The 17,990-nt window shown below is 38.8% G+C and overlaps 1 protein-coding gene across 1 annotated transcript in view; it reads left to right on the top strand.

The window, feature by feature from the left end:
- Window positions 1–16,807, top strand: part of CNIH3 (cornichon family AMPA receptor auxiliary protein 3) — a 45,404-nt gene extending 28,597 nt beyond the window's left edge. The window contains exons 4-6 of the mRNA XM_027911432.1: window positions 11,156–11,268; window positions 13,415–13,558; window positions 15,291–16,807. Of these exons, the coding sequence (XP_027767233.1) occupies window positions 11,156–11,268; window positions 13,415–13,558; window positions 15,291–15,318 (285 nt within the window). The 3' untranslated portion in view covers window positions 15,319–16,807. The remainder of the gene's footprint in view (window positions 1–11,155; window positions 11,269–13,414; window positions 13,559–15,290) is intronic.
- The last annotated feature ends 1,183 nt before the right edge of the window (window positions 16,808–17,990 follow it).

The following is a 17,990-nucleotide window of genomic DNA, read 5'->3' as shown; positions in this document are numbered from 1 at the left end:
CTGATTTCAATTAGCTGACCATATTCTTTTCATCTTGATAAATTTGCTTGTTATTATGATGATCACTGTTTTTGTTGTTCTGCCTCATAGTCACTGGCAAACCTGAGATAATGTGATGGATTTTAAGTGTCTGGTTTTGGATGTGTCTGTTGATTGCTTCGCCATGCATTTAGGGATTTATGAACGTGTGACGTTCTTTTACCCAATCTGCAGGCCGATAGTCATTAGCAGAGTACTTCTATAAGCCTACAGCTTGGTTCATTAAAACACTTAATGTGAGGTTATATAAGCAAATTTATCAAATGTGATGCACAATCACAAGGAATTTTTAAAGTGGTGTACATCCATCCATATTGTAAGAAGGAACCATACTTCCTCCCTGGGGCTAAGAAATCCTGTTGGTGAAAATTACAGCAGTAAGACAATTAGCTTGTTGTGAAACTGGGAATAGCAGCATTGTTTTACCTTTGTAGTGTTGTACATTTTCTTTTTTGCAACCACAGTAAAGATGTTTTAATTCCTCATTTAGGTGTGCTTAAGAGAAGAAGAACATGTCACAGCATAGCTACACTTAGAGGGATAAGTCTGCAGGGTTAATACATCCCGTGTTTCCTCTTAACTGAGAGTGAACATTTAGTCTTTGAAGCTTAGGTGCTTGTGGAAAACAGCACCTGAGAGGAAAACAGAATTTTCAGTGTAGTCATAAGGTATTTTTGAACTGTGGAAATAGAAGTGGTATTCTGCCTAGCAGGAGAAAGAGGCTGATGCTTCCAGAGTTCTGATAAACTGCTGCTGGAACAAAGGGAACAAAAAAATGGCACTGTGTGACATTTTTCCTGTTAATAGTGATTGTTACAATAATGGAGCACATGAACTTTGTCCACTCTCATTAGAGACCAAAGAGTTCATCATTGTTACTGGTTTCTCAGTACACATCGTGTTTCTTGATGTATCTAATGCTCTGTGTCTTTTCATACCTCATCAGCAGGATGAAACTGCTGGATTTTGACTAAGCTTCTGGGCAGCAGGAAAACTGTCAGGGGACCCTTCCTGCAGAGTTTCTGGGAGCATAAGCCCTAATCAAGAGGCAGTGTGGATTACTTGTGAAGAGGGAATATAAAATTACATGTATAGAAAACATACTGCTGGTACCCATGTAGTTATTCAGTGTTTCCCTGTGATTCAGTGCAATACAGAAAGTTGTTCCCAAGCAGGCACTACTGTGTATATAAGGACTAAAATAAATACTATTTTAAAGATTATTTCTATAATCTCAAATGCCTTTTTTTCCTCCCTTGCAATTTAGTGGTCCAAAAACAGAGTTGGTTTATATCAAAAAGCTTTCTGAATGTCCTGGATTTAGGAAGGATTCAAATTCTAGTTTGACATCCATGCTTAGCATTCATCCCTAACATCAAACAACAACAAATGTGGCTGTGATAGCCCTCTGTGGGCGCTCTCAGTCTCTCCTTGACTCTGACAGCTTGAAGCAATCTCTGTTTATTGCTCTGAGATGAGAAATGTGTTGATATTCAAGGATAAACCCATATGAAATAGACCTGGATTTGAAGTTCTTATAATTTAGACACCATTTAGATAAAAACTAGTGCATTGTTAGTGGCTAAGACCAAATCTGACTGAATTTGTGTAGAAATTCCCAGTGAAAAGCACAGAAGAAAGAACAAAGGTCAAACTCTGAGTAGAATGAGGGAAGAAATACAAGGTTTTTGATTAGACAGCTCAGCACATGTTTTCACAGCACTCCACTAGAGTCAATAATAGCTTACTCATTGGAAAATCTTTTTTTTTTTTGTCCCTTTGGTTTTAGACCTTACCAGGAGATGTCATAAAGGAAGGTGTCTGGTACATATTTCCAAAAAATCTTTTAATTCCAAAAGTGCCTTTTGATTGGATCACATTAGATAGTTTCTTTCTCTTAACTGGCCTGATAAACAATATGCATCTGAAACAGGTGTTCAGTAAGCCTTTTTTTAGAGTCTTAAACATATGATCTGTTATTTGGACTACAGTGATATTCTGAATTAATATTATCAAGTGAAAACTTCTCATTTTGGAAGTGCCTTAAGTGAAGTCAAACGGGTGGTTTCACGCTGTTCCATTTGTCTTCTTTCTTGGAAGAAAATGTAATACAGGAGCAACTCTGTCTTTAGGTGGATGTTCTGTTGTCTTAGGTTTTACCCCATTTTAAATATAACATTCTTTTTTTGTTCTCTTAGTTGAATACTTTGGTCTTTTAAAGGTCGTGTTGTTCTTCAGCCAGAGATTACTTTCAGCAAGACTTGGCTCTCCTTTTCTATAATATTTGCATTAGCGTTTGTTGTTACATCAGTGCTCTCTGCCTCATGCAAGGAATAAAGCCTTTTGTGCCAGGTGCTACAAAAACCACATGGTGATAAATACCAGGAGCATTTGTTTCCACTCACAAGACACAAGACACAACAGGAAAGGAAAGGTTGCACAGCTGATCTGGTGATAGGAACCTTGTTTTTTGAGTCCTACTTAGTTTTCTTATTAGAAGGCATAGCTTGAATCTTTTATTTGTAACTGAAGCTAAAATTTTTTTTGCTGTTTTTGAGAAGTCTCACGTTTTACTAAGTTGATAATTGCATGTAGTCTTGAATCTCTACAGCAGCTGTACAAATACAACCCGGTCTGGAGTCGAAGTACTGTGGTCCAGTTGATTACTGTTGGGAGCAAAATTATCTGGTGTGGTTGTGCTTGGAGACTTGTGGTGCTTGCTCTACAGACATACTAATAAACACAGGCAATATGATGAGATAGATCTCTGTCAGCATCACGGTGAGCATGAGCTATACATATGCACACATAATTAGCTGCCAATCTGCCTTAAAAGAAGTTCCAAAGTTTGCATGCAGGCGCTGGTGTAAAGGATGTTGCTGTTTCTAAAGCATTAACTAGATCTGCAGATTTGGTGGGATGTGAGCTTGCCATGCTGTGTGCATTCTGTCAGTTAGGACTCGCACTGGGATTACAACATCTTTCACAAAACTAAATTAATTTAAATTCTGCTTTGTTTGAAGTGCTCTAGAAGGCTCTGAGCGTGTGTGACACACCCAGAACTGGTGTATTTCAGTCCTCCATATTTATTTCAAAGGTACTGCTAAACTTCTATTACATGATAAAGTCACCTTTCTTCTGGCCTTCACAGTGGCTCTGACGTGGTGATTCTACACTGGGAACGAGTACCTTTACACTTTGGGGATAAAATTTGAACTTAGCTTAAAAGTTATTAATTTTTAGTCTGTGGAAATCGTGATTATGGTTGAGTTCTTTTTAGACAGTTTTTGTACAGCATCTCTTGTTAGTCAAAAGAGGCAAGAGAGAAAATCTTCTGTTCGTGTAAATGATGGGGCTGTCCCTAGATTGTACAAGGGAAAGAAAGAAGAATGTAACTGGACAGGGGAAATGGAGATACAGGAAAAGCAAATAAAATATTTTTGACTGAAGTATTACACACTTTCTCTGGCTCTGTGTGGGTTTAATTGTTTTCTGCAGCTTGCCTAAAGGAGGATGGAGTTAATATATTCATGGTGATTCACATTTCATAGGGATTTTGTTTGCATCCAGAAAAGTGAAAGGCATAATAATTTTCCCTGAATCTTGCAATAGATTTCCAGTATAGACAAAACTTAGGTACCTTCAGTACCTGTTGCTGAGCTGCCTTTTCCTCTTTTGTGTTTTGATGGGAAATTCAGTTCTGATCATCTAAAAGATTCTCTCCTTCCCTCTCTTAGGTCTTTTCTGCCTACTCTTTTGTTACATTTGCTATCTGTGAAATGTGGAATGGGATAAAATGGGTGTGTGCCCTATTCAGTTAGTCTTTTGGGCACCCACATAGTTTTAATTTCATCAGAAAGAATGTAACTTGGCACAGTTGCTATTTTGCAGAACTGACAATAGAATTGGGATCAAAGAGCTGGCAGTATTTGTACTTTCTGCACAAATAATCCCATAAATGTTGCTTGACTAGATATCTCTTCTTCACATTTTTTGTTTTCTTTTAAATAGATTGCATTTATATTTACTAGAAAAGTGTTTCTATTGCAATAAAATACTGAACATAATCCCTTTTGTCCTTTTTTTGGATACAGGAGCATATCTGGAAAGAAAGTCATAAAAATAGGACTAAAGAACTTAGAGGAAATGTAGTATTTCTGGCAGGCAATTCATTCGCTACTGACACTTGTGTATTAAGTGCATTGTGCCAACACTATTTTTAGTCAATTTTACAAGTTCCTGAATTCAGCACTTTTCAAAACTTACAATATAACAACCGCTATTTTTAGCAGTGGTTGCCTAAGGTTGTCTGTATGCTTACCTAGGGATAATGAGAAGGTATATCCAGCTGTGTCTGCCGGGTGTTTGTAACTCGTAAGGGGAAAAGTTACAAAAACTGTTGAGAGTGAAGAGCTCAGACTTGTGGCTCAGACACAGTTTGGTCCTTATCCCTCTTTTACTCCAGGGAGAAGTAAGATTCACCAGAGTGATGGCTGATGAAAACTGAAAAATCCTTTGAAGGAAGACACTTATGGTTATTCATAATATTATTACTCATGAAAATATTTACTTGTAAAACTATTTCAGGTTACCCAACTCTATTTTGCTGTTAGTCTCGTCTTTAAGTGTTTATTCAATAATTGGCAAAGTTTCACCCTGTAATAGAGGACCGCTTACAATTCAGCTTCTTCCAGTACTGTTCTGGAGGATATGTGAACATATGTCCTTACAGTATCAGAACACCACGAGTAACAGCAGAATAAGGCTGAAGATGCAGCAGAAATGTAGATGAGTAACTGTTGCCCGTACTGTACTCCTGAGAGCACTGTACTTCTCAGCCACTTGGGGTAATGCAGTTTATGCATCTGTTCCTCAGACCTGTGTTGAAGATACTGGCAAAATTTGACTTGCTAATGGACCATATTTGCTCTGATTTGGTATGCAATAAAGTAAATATTTGCATTTTAATAAAACTAAAGAAGTTAGGGTTAAGTGGAATGACACTGTTATGTTTAGCAGAATGTTCAGTGTGGGTTTAAGTCAGAATGAAACCCTATAAATCTGCTCTGCAATTACAAAAAGCAATATAACACCTAAATGTAGAGTACAATTATATGTGTCACAAAATATATGTAAGTATATATGTTTTATGGATGCAGATTTTTTCTGCTGTGAGTTAAATGTCCTACCTTACATCTAGTTGCTGATGTTTTCTGCAAAGCTGTTAAAACGCCAGGACAGGAATTGTCTTCACCATGTCTGCACTGCTGCACCAAATCTGCATCCTCAGACTGACAGTGTTTACACACCTGATACGGAAACAACCCTTTAGTGAACACTTAATTTTCAGCATTTATGAAAGTGTCAGTCTTAGGCAGACCCCCAGGAGAAGGCCTGAGGGCCCTTCCAGAGCCATGCTGATGGCTGAACTTCATTTTAATCATCACTGAGATTTCTTCATTCATGGACCTGCCTGTGAACTGAGGGGCTGGTTTTATAGATCCTAACGAGCAGCTGCAGCACTAATAGCCATTCTCACCAGTTTTGGGTGAGCAGACAAAGACGGCATAACCCACCTGCAGGGTGTCCTGGCTGGTTGTGTCTGAAATACAAAAGTGAGGTAGGGCAAGAAGGCGTTTATTCCCCTATTTTCTGTCAGCATTGTGGAAATTAGAGAAGTTCGCACTCCAGGGTTGCTAACCCAGCTCCTGCTACTGGTTCTGAATTAACAGTAAAAAAAGAAAGGTCATGAAGATGTCTCCTAATTCCTGCTGAGTGGAATAGAACAGTTTGCAGAGGAGATACTTTTAAGATCACAGCACATCTACCTTAATAACGTGCCTTCCAAGGATGGGGCACTTCTTGAGTTGTTCCGGGGCCCTGCAGACCTCACAGTGAAGAAGTCTTTTTTAAAATCCATTTCTTAACGTTTTTACCCTGTTGGCTGTTATGACCTCTCATAGGATCTGCAATACCGAAATATTTATAGATATTCCTGATGAATGTCCCATAAAGACCTGATCTTCATCTGTCACTCTTGTTAAAGTTATTATTGGTCTTAAGACAAAGTTTAAATATTCTAGTCGTAAACTAGCTCGAGTGGAATCCGTAGATTTTGAATATAATTATCCCCATGTTGCAGAAGACAAAAATGAGACAATGAGAAGTGAAATGATAGGCCTAAATATAGGTATGTTTAGTAGCTGAGATGGAAAAAGCAACCAGAAATCCCAGGTTTTAATATTAGATCTGCTACCCTATTACAGAAGGATATGGAGTGAGAATAGTAATTAGGTTCCATGTGTTATTCATTTCATTGTCTAGTATTTGTGCTGTGGAGTGTCTTATGTTCACATCCAATTAAAAGAAATGTTTAAAGAAATTCCAGTAGTGCTTTAGAATAATGAAATTGCCTTTACAAGGCATTGGCTTTTTGCTGCTTTCTTTTGAAGGGGTGAAAACACAGATGTTGTGTCTTTTTTTTTAAATTGTGCTCTGGATTTGGTCTGTAACATTGAGTCTTGCATATGTGCACCGTTGCTCTCCCTCAGATAAAAATATAAACTTCATAGGTTCAACTGCACCTTGTTCTTTTGATGATCTAGAATCCATTTTCCAAATATTTTCTTTTCGGGTTGCATACATCTGTCTGGCAGACTGCTAAATACCTGTGGAGGTTTGCACAACATGGTTTTGAATTACTTGAAATGCTTTCATTGTAGATCTCTGTTATAACCATTTTAACTACGGTACTGAATTTCTACATGATTGCTATAAGTGACTGGACAACAGTTTGCAGACACACAAGCATGTGTGGATTTTAGCAGGAGAATTGAAATAAATTGAACCTGAAAATATGGACTGGAAAGCTTAGTATATTTACTGTGACAGCATTGTATTGGGCTCTAGGGCAGCCCTTCAGAGGAGATTTGGAAGTCAAGTAAATAATTTAAAGTAGATTAGAAAGATACACTACAAAATGAGAGCAGAAAGCCTTCCTGTATTTCAACAGTAACCTCAATGTTTCATGTGTTTGATCAGTGCAGGCAGTGTGTGTAAAACTGCTACAGTTATTACGATGTGTGGTCTGTGTGTTTAAGTTACACACAGTTGACCCTACTACTTTGGTTTGTGCAACAGCAGGAGGAAGCAGATGATTTGTTTCAGTGTATGTACATTCCACATACACGCACAGTCTGGGCTAATGCACATGCTACTGCAGTTTTTCTGTGTGTTTCTGCTTTCTTTTTTTCAACTGCTTGCACTACCCTTCTGATTTTTGTGGTCTGTGTTGTTCAATTAGGAGATTTTCAGAGTCATTAAATAGTCTCCCTTTGATCTCACTATGTCTTTAGTTCAGCTGACACCCACCAGCAACCCAGCTTAGCTCTGGCAGGCTCTGCTGGTTAAGCTTAAAAGTGTGATTGAGTAACTCTTGTGCTCTGAAAACCTTGGGTACATCTCCCTCCACTCTGTCCCTGCTACTGATGAGGACCTATTCTATGTGCCAGCTTTTTTAAGGGATATGGTGTAAAAAAAACCAAACCAGCTGTTTGTGAGCACCATAAATACAAACTACAGTCATCCTCTGGTAGAAGTAGGTGCAGTAGCAATAACCTGCAATAAAGCAGCATGCACTTAGATCTGTCCTAAACTGGGGCCTTGGAGAGATTCCACACGTGCACAGTGTTTTCAGTTTCTTGTTGTTTTTAGGTAGATGGAAAAGAGTTTGTGTGTTTTTAAGGTGAACAACTTGTTTCCACTCAGGTGATCACCAGAGCTCTTGCATTACGTGAGGGAGATTCAACCACGAGTTCTCTTCAGGTTTCTTCCTCCCATCAGTGGGAGGAGAAGGCAGGCATAAAGAAGGGAAGTTGTCTCAGCCTCTAACAGCAGAATGAAGGCTCTCAGAAACCCTGGTAGTGTGGAGTGTCTAATGACTGGAAATTTCTAGGTAGAGTGTAAAATCCATGGTTGCAGTATAGGAGGTTGGCATGCACAGATGGAGACTGATGTAGACTCAGAGTCTACACTGATGAAGGGAGATTACTATTCCTTCTGTAGTATCTTCCCACTTTGGGTTTCCGTGAGACATTTTATATGCCCCGTTCCCCACTCAGGCAATCTGTAAGAGTCATTCTGTGTAAAAATGATGCAATGTCCTGTAAAAGCAAAATTATATTTGAGAAGAAAGTGTCCGCATGTAATAGAATAAGGAGGAAAGATACTGACAGAAAAAAGGCAGGTTAATCTTTTGTATCAGAACAGCAGAATGTATTTAGGCAGTAAGAAATGGAATAAAATTATTTAGGACTGAGCTTCCCGAGGGATGCCTTTCTGTGATTGCATGTATGTGTGTACTACTTTGTATGACTATGAATTCTTACGATGAGATAGTGATGATGTGATGATGATCCTACCTAAGATTTTACATTTTAAATGTGAATGATAGATTGTGAATAAGGGTTTTCATATTTATGATGTAGATATTTACTTAACTATACATATCAGAGCAAAACTTAGAAAGGTATGGTAGTCTCTTTTTCTCTTGTTTATGTTATAGCAAAAGGTATTTCTGATTAGCAGTATTTTTTTGCCTAGAAGCTGACTTCATTTTCAGGCTTTCCTGTGGGTTTCCTCAGATAAATACCAGCCAACTGAATTTCTGGTGATAAATTTGTAATGCCATTTGAGCTGGGGTCTCAAAGGGACCAAGTTACAGTCCTTCAGAACTGTGCTGCTTTGCAACCTTCTTCTTCATCTCTGTGTTTCGTAACCATCTCAAACTTCAGCTTGAGCTGTATCAGAAAGCAGAGGTCTTTATCTGAATCAGGGTGTTCCTAGTTCAAAATAGAAGTATACTATTTATATCCTAACATGTTTACCATCTGACAGCTTCCTATTCTCGCCCAGGAATGATTTAAAGATGATGGTTTAATTCCTATTGCACAGTTATGTTACTATTGCATTTGAGTACCTCAGCAGAAACAAGAAGGATTGTTTGATTGCTGCTTGTTTCTCAGCCAGCTCTCTTCTCTCCAGGAGCTGAATCCCATGTTTGCTAAAGCTGATTTAAAGTTTCCATTGTTTTCAGAGGATATCATGTCAAATTCCAGTACATGCCTCAGCCAGGTGCTGAGGCAGTGTTATTTTTTAGTTATTTGTTTTACTTCGTAAGCCTTGCTGTAAGTGCCTGTCTATACTTTATGCTTTCAATTCACTCACCTCCTCTTAGATTTGGTCTCTTAGGTACATCATCTGAATGTAAATGGTAATTAGCTTTGCAGACTAGGCTTTGTTTGCTTCTTTGAGTGAATTCTCTCCAGAAACAGTGTTCAGCACTGGTCCTTTCTTTCTTTATGTCTACTGGAAAATATCACTCCAAGAAGAGAGCGAAGAGGCATAAATTACCCACTTACTGTTCTATCAAAAGCACAGGTAGATTTAATTTACCCCAGAAACTGTGACTGGAAAGTGAGCCTATTTCTAAGAGCCCTCTGCTTCTTTTGTTTCCTTTCTAGCTTCACTTCAGATTTTTGTTTCATTTTTTAAGCTCTGCATAAATTTTCACCGTGGGTTTCCTTCCCTGTTATTACCAACTAGCCCACTGATCAGGCACCAGGATTTCAGCCTTGCTAAGTTGGTGTATTGTGTTGGAATCAGAAGTCAAATATGTGATAATGAGTGTAATATGCTTCTGAGTGTTGTGATGTTTAGTGGGTAGATGTACACTCTGAAGACCTTTCTCGTCTGCAATCTGTGATGAAGATGAATCATTCTTTGGGGAAAGGTTATAGTCATGTTGTAAATCTCATTCTAAAAGTGAGAAATAAAAAAAGAAGATCCAGCAGTGATAAATAACTACCATCTGGAATCTGAACTATGTAATTGTATTATAATTTGTCATCCACATAAGATAAGCTTTTGAGAATGTTTAAGTTGAAGGCAGAGATACCAAATGTGTTAACTATTTCAAATACTAAAGTTAAATTAATTTGAACAATGTGTTCCATGTGAGGTGGGAAGACTCCTAGAACCAAGACAATGGAATTCCTTGCAGCACAGCTGTATGAGAGTAGGTAGGCACTGGGAGAAGCTGTATAGTAGGTTTTACATTATTTTAAAAAAATAGGGCTCACTTTAATTATTTGACAGAGGAAAATTGATTTACATCAAAAGAAGCCTTCAAATGCCTTTTGTGGTTGAGCTCTAGTTGATGTGTCTCCAAGATTAGCAATGGGTGCAGATGAGCTGTTTATGGGTTTGTCTAGCGTTAAGAAATATGTACTGCTGGAAATTAATCTCTTCTGTGACTTGAAGAAAAGAAACAGAAATTGCTGAAAAAAGACATGGGAAGAAAACAAGAGAATAGAGACAACAAAGAAACGGGAAAGCAGTGAAAAAAGCAAAATGCCTTGTGAGATAACTACTCTGAATCAACATCACATAAATTTCTGCTTCTGCCAGCTGCCCACTCACTTTCTTTTTTAATAGAAGGAGTCATCATGGTTCTGAAGCAAGTAGTGTAGGGAGCTGTGCATTTTCTAAGGAAGTGAGTTTCCTGTCTTAGTGGGATTTAGCTTGCAAGACTGACTTAGTAATTGATTTGATCTCTTTAGGGGGTATATAACATATCAAAATGGTAGAAGCAGTGTTTAATTTTCCCAAGTACACTCCTGCAATACAGAAGTGACGCTTCAGAAAAAACTTTATTATTTCCTTTCTGAAAACAATAGTAAAAAAATTATTTCTTAAAGAAAACCTTCTACTGACACTCATTTAGTCTCACAGTGCTTCTGTGAGGGAGGCATTAATATAACATATATTTTGTAGATATGAATCTGGAACACCAGATAAGACAGTGAGTGGTTTGTCCCACGCCTCTCACCAAGGCCTTGGAGTACAGACACAGGTAGAACCTGGACAAACCTGGCACTGAGTCTTGTGCTCACTGCTCGTAGCCAAACCGTCTGTCAGCTGAGCTGTGTCTGGGGACAGACACACAGGGGTCCTGCCAGACGTGCAGAGCCGATTTGTTTTCTGAAAAACTACTTAGGTGACTAAAATCAAAGACGTGTTTTACTGACATCTGTTCTTTTTCTTTCTTTTTTTTTAGCTGGTCTTGCCAGAGTACTCTATCCACAGTCTTTTCTGCATAATGTTTTTATGCGCTCAGGAGTGGCTCACACTGGGGTTAAATGTTCCTTTGCTTTTTTATCACTTCTGGAGGTAAGCCCTTCTTTTCTATGCTGACTGCTTGTTAGCCTTGCTTGCCAGTTCAGCACACATGCAGACTGTATGAACAATGAAGGACAGTGATAGGAGTGTGGATGAATATCTTTTGCCCAGAGGCTTATGCCTATAAGCAGCTGAAACCTACATTTCCAGCAAAAAAGGAAATTTTTTGGTGAAAATTTAGTGGAGATGTATTAAATTTATATATTTATATTTATATCTTTATATGTCTCCTCTATATCTCTTTATATATATATTTATATTATATTTATATATTATCTCCCCTCTCTCTCTCTTTATATATATTTTTTTTTATATATCTATATATATAAATGTTGCTTTCAGTTACTAACTGAGGTAAATATTCCATAGAGTGTCAGGATGCACACACTGCAACTGAATGAAAACATGGAATTTAAATAAGCTGGAATCTGAGTGTGGAACTCTAAATGCTTCACAGATGGGGAATTGTAAGACAGTTGATATTTAAAAGAGCTTGGACCTATTCATTCAGCCCCAGCAAGGAAACCTTTCCATTGGAGTTGTGAAATAAAGACTGGGCAGATTGACAGATTTTTGCATCTCATCTTCTTTGGCAGATTTATGATTTTTTTTTTCAGTATAAAATAAGTTGTTTCTTTCTGTTCAGTAAGGAATTGATGTTCTGCAAGAGAATTCTCTCTTACAGACTCTTGGGGTAGGGATTGCAGTAGGTGAAGAACTATTGTCTTCACACTGCACATGTGAAGAAGTGGGGAGTGTTTCCACTCTGGATCTCTGATATGTGTTTATATTCCCCAAGGGGCTTTCAGAATTGGTCATGTAAGACCTGCTGCTGTTTTCCAGATGGGCAGTAGAGCTGCTACTGCTGCTGCATCTTCCTCTGCATTCTAGTGGAGAATCTGTTGCCTCTGAAAATAACCAAGAGACATCAGTTTTTGCGGTTGTCAGTCTGGAGTCTTCCCTAGTTTTGAATTTTCACAATGTTTGTAAAAGCACAGATGATTTTTGTCTGTCGGGGTCTCTTTGTGTTACAAAGGTACATATGGTAGCAGAAGAATAATTCTGTAAAGAAGTCAAAACCATTATCTCAAACAGAAACTAAAAAGTAGCAGCATTTTTACACTTTTTTCCGCAAAACCTTGGTAAGTAATGCAGAGTCATATGATAGATTCAGAAGTTAAGAGTGCCAGTATAGTTCTCAGAAAGCTAAATGAAGCTGCAAATGCTTTTCTCTCTATTGTTTGGCTGCAATAAAAATAACAACGTTTTATGATGCTGTTTTACTTAGGGTTAACAACTGAAGTGTGACAATAGCACTCATTTTAAAAGTTTCTAGAAACACATATGTCCAAAAGGAAAATGGCCTGACTCTAAATAATGATGTCAACCTTTGGAGAGAATTTTTGAGTCTCTCTTTTTTCTGTGATTCTCCATATGCTTTGCTATAAGTACTCCATAATTTCTGCTGCAAAGTAACTGAGACAAAAGCTGCTTTGCCAATTACGTTGTTTTGTCGTGACTTTCTCAAACAGTCACTTACTGCTGAAAATAATTAGAGATTTCTCTTAGGTAAGAAGAAAAGCCTTTTTCAAATAAAATTATTTGGACAATACATTTTTGAGCAGTGCCACATGTAGAAACCTTAGTCAGCTGGCTCTTATATTACTCCATATTGTTTTGTTTTTTCCTTTGCAGAGTTCGAGGAACTTAACTACCATCTGGTTGAGACTGTCACCTTTATCATAGCTGAAAAAAGTTGTGTTGCTGCAGTTAAAGCCCAGTGATCCTTCCTGCATGCTATGATCACAAGCCACCATATATTGACACTCACAATATGTGAGTTATTAGAAAGCCAGAACTAACTATATAGGAAGTGGGAATGTTTCAATCTGAAGAATTAACAGAACACAGAAAGTCCACATTCATTAAGTATTTGGTTCTATAAGAAAGGAGTACTTAGACTAGCATCCTGATTTTAATAATGTCTGGAAATAGAGACTTGAAGAAAAAGGGAAATTCCTCCTATATCGTGGAAGATGGTAGTCTTCTGAGCTGGTGATCAGGAGGGTGTGTATCTCCATGTATTTAATACAGAATATTATAGAGTCATTCCAGATATCTTCTCCTGCTCTTTCAGGTATTTTCGTTGCCCAGCAGATAGTTCAGAGCTAGCCTATGATCCACCTGCAGTCATGAATGCAGATACCTTGAGTTACTGCCAAAAAGAGGCCTGGTGTAAGCTGGCTTTCTATCTCCTTTCCTTCTTCTACTATCTCTACTGGTAAGTCTGGTCATTTCACTAAGAAAATAATAACTGCTTTTCGTTTCACTTGTGAAACTGTATTTAGGAATAACTGGAACCAGTTGGCCAGTTTCCTTCTGATGTTGATTCAGGGAAGTACACCCACTTACTGCTGACACCTCAGTACAGAATATTAAGTGTTTTTCTAAGGCCTGAGCCAGGCCCCAGGGCCAACCCAAGGAAATAACTTTTGCTCCTCTGTATAGTCTCTTAGGATAGATGAAATAGCAAATGTTATATTAATGGTATTATATCAAATAAAGTGATAATGTCCTTATGATTCAAGAGAATCATAAGAAAAATACTACACCTGCTGGTGTAGGGATACTCAAGATGGTAAATAAAGGGATGGGAACACAGGATGCACCATGCCTGTAGTCATTCCTACAGGCTCGCTTTCATGACAGGGTAAGCCTGTGCCTGGTCCAAACCCCGAATTAAAGTACATTCATGAAGATATGCACCCTAGCTGTGTGTTGTCCCTCCTGCTCCTTTTAGCTGTCAGATACCAGTGCACAGTCACAAATGCCCAGTGCAAAAATATGTGAGGATTGTATTTAAGGTAAGACCTTGGCAGACTCCTTGTGCTTTTAGTCACCCCCATAATCACACCATAAAAACTACTTGACAACAAACTTTAAGACACTTTAAAGGGAGGAGTCATTGCTGCAGGTAGTTGTTTCTTGATATTCCTTTTAAATACTCTTGAGAACAAAGTTTTCTGTTCACCTGTATGTGTGTATGTGCCTGTGTGTCTGCACATGAGAGCAAGAAGCTGGCAGGGACCTAACTCCCGTGAAGATGGATATGGCATGACAATCTGAATTTGGCATCCAGTAGTTTTTTGGGTTCAGGCTGAGCACCTTTGCCTGTCCTCTTCATGGGGCTGAGAGTGAAAAGCATGGCAGTTATGCTAGACAAGCTCTGTTGGTAGTGTAAGGAGAGATGGCAAGGAATGGCTGGAGAGAAAAGCATTTTTAACTCCACGTTTTTGTGTTGGGGTCAAAGTCAGCTGTGTAGCGTGGTCTGGCATTTCTGCTGGGACTTCAGTGTCGTGCAGCTTCCTGTGAGCCCTGCTTCCTTCATTCTAAAATGTGGCCATAATCCAAAATCCACTGCCTGGTGCTAAATAAAGTAGTATAAATTACATACAGTTTTACAGTGCTTTCCTGGGTATTGGCAGAACTAGTGTTGCAATAAAATAGAGCTGTGACAATATGCTGTATTTTCTTCGCTTCTCAGAGCTGTATTTAATGTGTATGGATTCACTCCAGCTGGTGCATTTTTTGTTTCTTCTACTGCACAGAGTTTTTTTCCAAAAAGAATCAAAACAATGCAGTTTCATGGAAAACCTTGCCCGCCCTGCTGAGGGTTACTGGTTGAAGTTTTAAAGATCAAACATGCTCAAGCAAAAATGGTTTTATTTCTTTGCTGTTCAAATTGAGACACCAGACTGAGCTTTAAAAAGCTCAAACACAGCTTGTGGTGTAGTAGAATGTCGATAATGAATTTGTTATTTCTTGAGTGCCTTTTGATACCCATCTTGAATGCACCATAATTAAGATGCTTTAGAAAGATAGAAAGAATGCAAAGGAAGGCACAGGCCATTACAGTCAGACCTGAGGAACAGACAGCAAAGGGTTGTAAAAATCAAAGTGCTCTGTATGCTTCAAAAGGATGCTTTCATAGTGTGTCTTTCTTTTACATTCAGCATGATCTACACTCTGGTGAGCTCTTAACTGAAAGGTCATTGTTAAAGACTGAAAACAACAAAGGCTGGAACTGCAAGGACAAGTGAACCAAGTGATGCATGATTAAAAAAGCAACGAGAAAAACTTTGAACCCAAACAGTAAATAGAGCATGTGAAAGAGAGATCCAGAGAGAAGAAGCAGACAACCATGGGAGATTGGCTGAGTTAGTTGTTTTTATCTCCTGTTGCTCAATGTAGTGCAGTAAATGACTTTCAAAACCGAAGCAAACAAAGAAAATGCAACACGGGCCAAGTTACACAGCTATTCACCTGTCCAGGGATAATGCTGCTTGGTTTAGTGGATTCATTATAAACTAGAGTCCCTACTGTCTTCCAGGGAGCAAAGTTTCTTTTCTTAAGGACTATTCTGGACTGAGAAAGCAAAAGATAAGATAATCTTACACAGAAAGAAGACCCATACAACACCTTCTGAATATGGGCACTGAGTCGATATCGGATAAGATAAATGACTGTCCTGAAGGGATATTCACATGATACTAAGCAAACAAGGATGTCAAATTACTTGGACCTCTTTCAGTGGCTTTGTTTGGGTTTTTTTTCCACCAAAATGACAATGACAAAAGACTTTGCAGCTGCAATATTCCGTTTTCTGATTATATGCTATTCCTGCTGGTGAACACCCAGTATGTTTCTGTACTTCATTTGTGATATGCCAATAACATACAGTGATATGTATAAATACGTTGGGCTTGACCTGATTGTCCCAAGCACTTATCAGAATAGTGTTCCTCTGACTGCAAAGAAAATCCAAGGTAAAAGCTGCATATATCACAGAGGGTTTTAAGATAGGTATTATATGCATCACAGCGCTGGATAACAAATACTGGACCAGCTAATCGTGGTCTGTAATTCTGTTTTGCAGCTTTATTTCTGCTGTAAAATTTAAGCCGTAACAAATACACAAAGTGTTTTTGTCCTGTATGACATTCGTATTGGAAGTTGTCCATTTTTTTATAATTTAAAAGTTTTAAAATTTTATCATATAAGTCTCATTTAAATTCATATTGATGGGCTGTATGTCTTTATATGTATATACAAATACACATCTACATAAATACTCAAAGTCTGTTTACATTTTAGGTTAATCTATCAAGATCAAAGGCGTCAAGTGTCCAGAACTGCTGCTAAATGTATTTCAGCACTGAACCTAGTGAACCTGGGCTCGTTCCCTCAAAATCCCTGGTGCTCTGGGTAGTAGGCAAGCAAGACTAACACCAGTGCATGCACAGACAGTGCTTGGATCTTGCACTGGGAATCAGCTGACAGTTGGGTATGCTGCTAACAGAGATGTGGCAGAGAACAGCGCTGAGAGGCCCATCTGTACCCCAGCTTGTTTACAGCTGGTCTTGTTAGCACTAGCTCACTGTCGACCCAGCCAAATTTTGTCTGGCTACTGAGAGACAGTTTCTCTATCCAAACTCTGAGACCTTTTTTGTCTGGACACAGGACTTCAGCAGGAGAGTGCTACCATACCCTGTTTCAGAGCATGGTGCAGAAGCCATGGCTGTGTGAGTCATCCCATGTCTGGCAGGTTCCACGCTGAGCTGGAGTTACTGTTATGTGTACAGTGCCAAGACTCTTTCTGCTTTGATCTGGCTGTGTTAACAAAATTAAATCCTGTTAGGCTGCAAGGCACAGTGTCTGCATGCAAACTCTCTGCTCCTGGCCCACGCCAGCTCTGGATCACACCTGGACATTGCTTGGAAGAGTGCTAGCTGGCCTGAGCCAGTGTTATACCGGGTTCATTCTAACAATATTTAGATGATGAAGCTGTCCCAAGGGCTGACATTCTTTAATGCACAACTACAGACACAGCCAGTAGGTCTTTCTGGATGTGGTTTGGCTTCATATAAGTATGTTCCCAGTTCTGAAAGGATACAACAAGGCTGACAAATCAGATTACTTGGAAGCTAATTTGGGCTCTTATAGTTTATAAGTTTGGGTTGCAGATGCTAGAGAGGTGGCTAAACTGCTCTTGAAATCACACTGACCCTGCAAGCAGTACAAATGTGTTTGCTTGGAGTGAGCCCAAGCTAAGACACTTCACTGGATCATTACAGAGGTAACTCATAAAGCTCTGCTGCTGTGGTATAATTAGTGCACAACAAAAAGTTGATGGTTCTAACTGAAGTTCTTCTCTACAATCTAACTAATGCATCTAGTTCTACAGAATTATAGGAACTAGATTCACAAGAACACAATGCTTGAATGGACTTGCTAGGTCATTTCAAACAGGTTCTCTGTTTCAGACAACTTCATCAATATACTTATCAAACTCCACTTGAAAGCAGAACACTCTGTATGATCCTCCTATTGCTTTGAGCAAGTGTTTCCAGGATCTCACTGCTTGGGTACTAGAAAGTTTTTCTGCATTTCCAGAGTAAATCTACTCTTAGATAATTTATTCCACTTGCTTTTGAGCCAACATTTGCGCGTGGGGGGGGCTGTGCCCACGCAGTCAGGCCCAGGGCTCATCTTGTATAGGAAACGGGCACACACACACAGAATATGTGACCCACAAAATGGCAGTTTATTACTCAAGAAGACAGCTTATATGCAGGGAAATACAGAAGGTTCTGGTGAAAGGGTGGGTTCTTGCCAGGGACAACGAATCCCATGGGGTTTTGATAAGGGGATTT

Source organism: Empidonax traillii, unplaced genomic scaffold (assembly GCF_003031625.1).
Source record: "Empidonax traillii isolate 1590-97213 ecotype Southwest subspecies unplaced genomic scaffold, ASM303162v1 scaffold31:size1920502, whole genome shotgun sequence".
In the NCBI taxonomy this organism is placed as follows: domain Eukaryota; kingdom Metazoa; phylum Chordata; class Aves; order Passeriformes; family Tyrannidae; genus Empidonax; species Empidonax traillii.
Note: the sequence above shows the minus strand (reverse complement) of the source record. Positions and strands in the feature narration are given on the sequence as shown.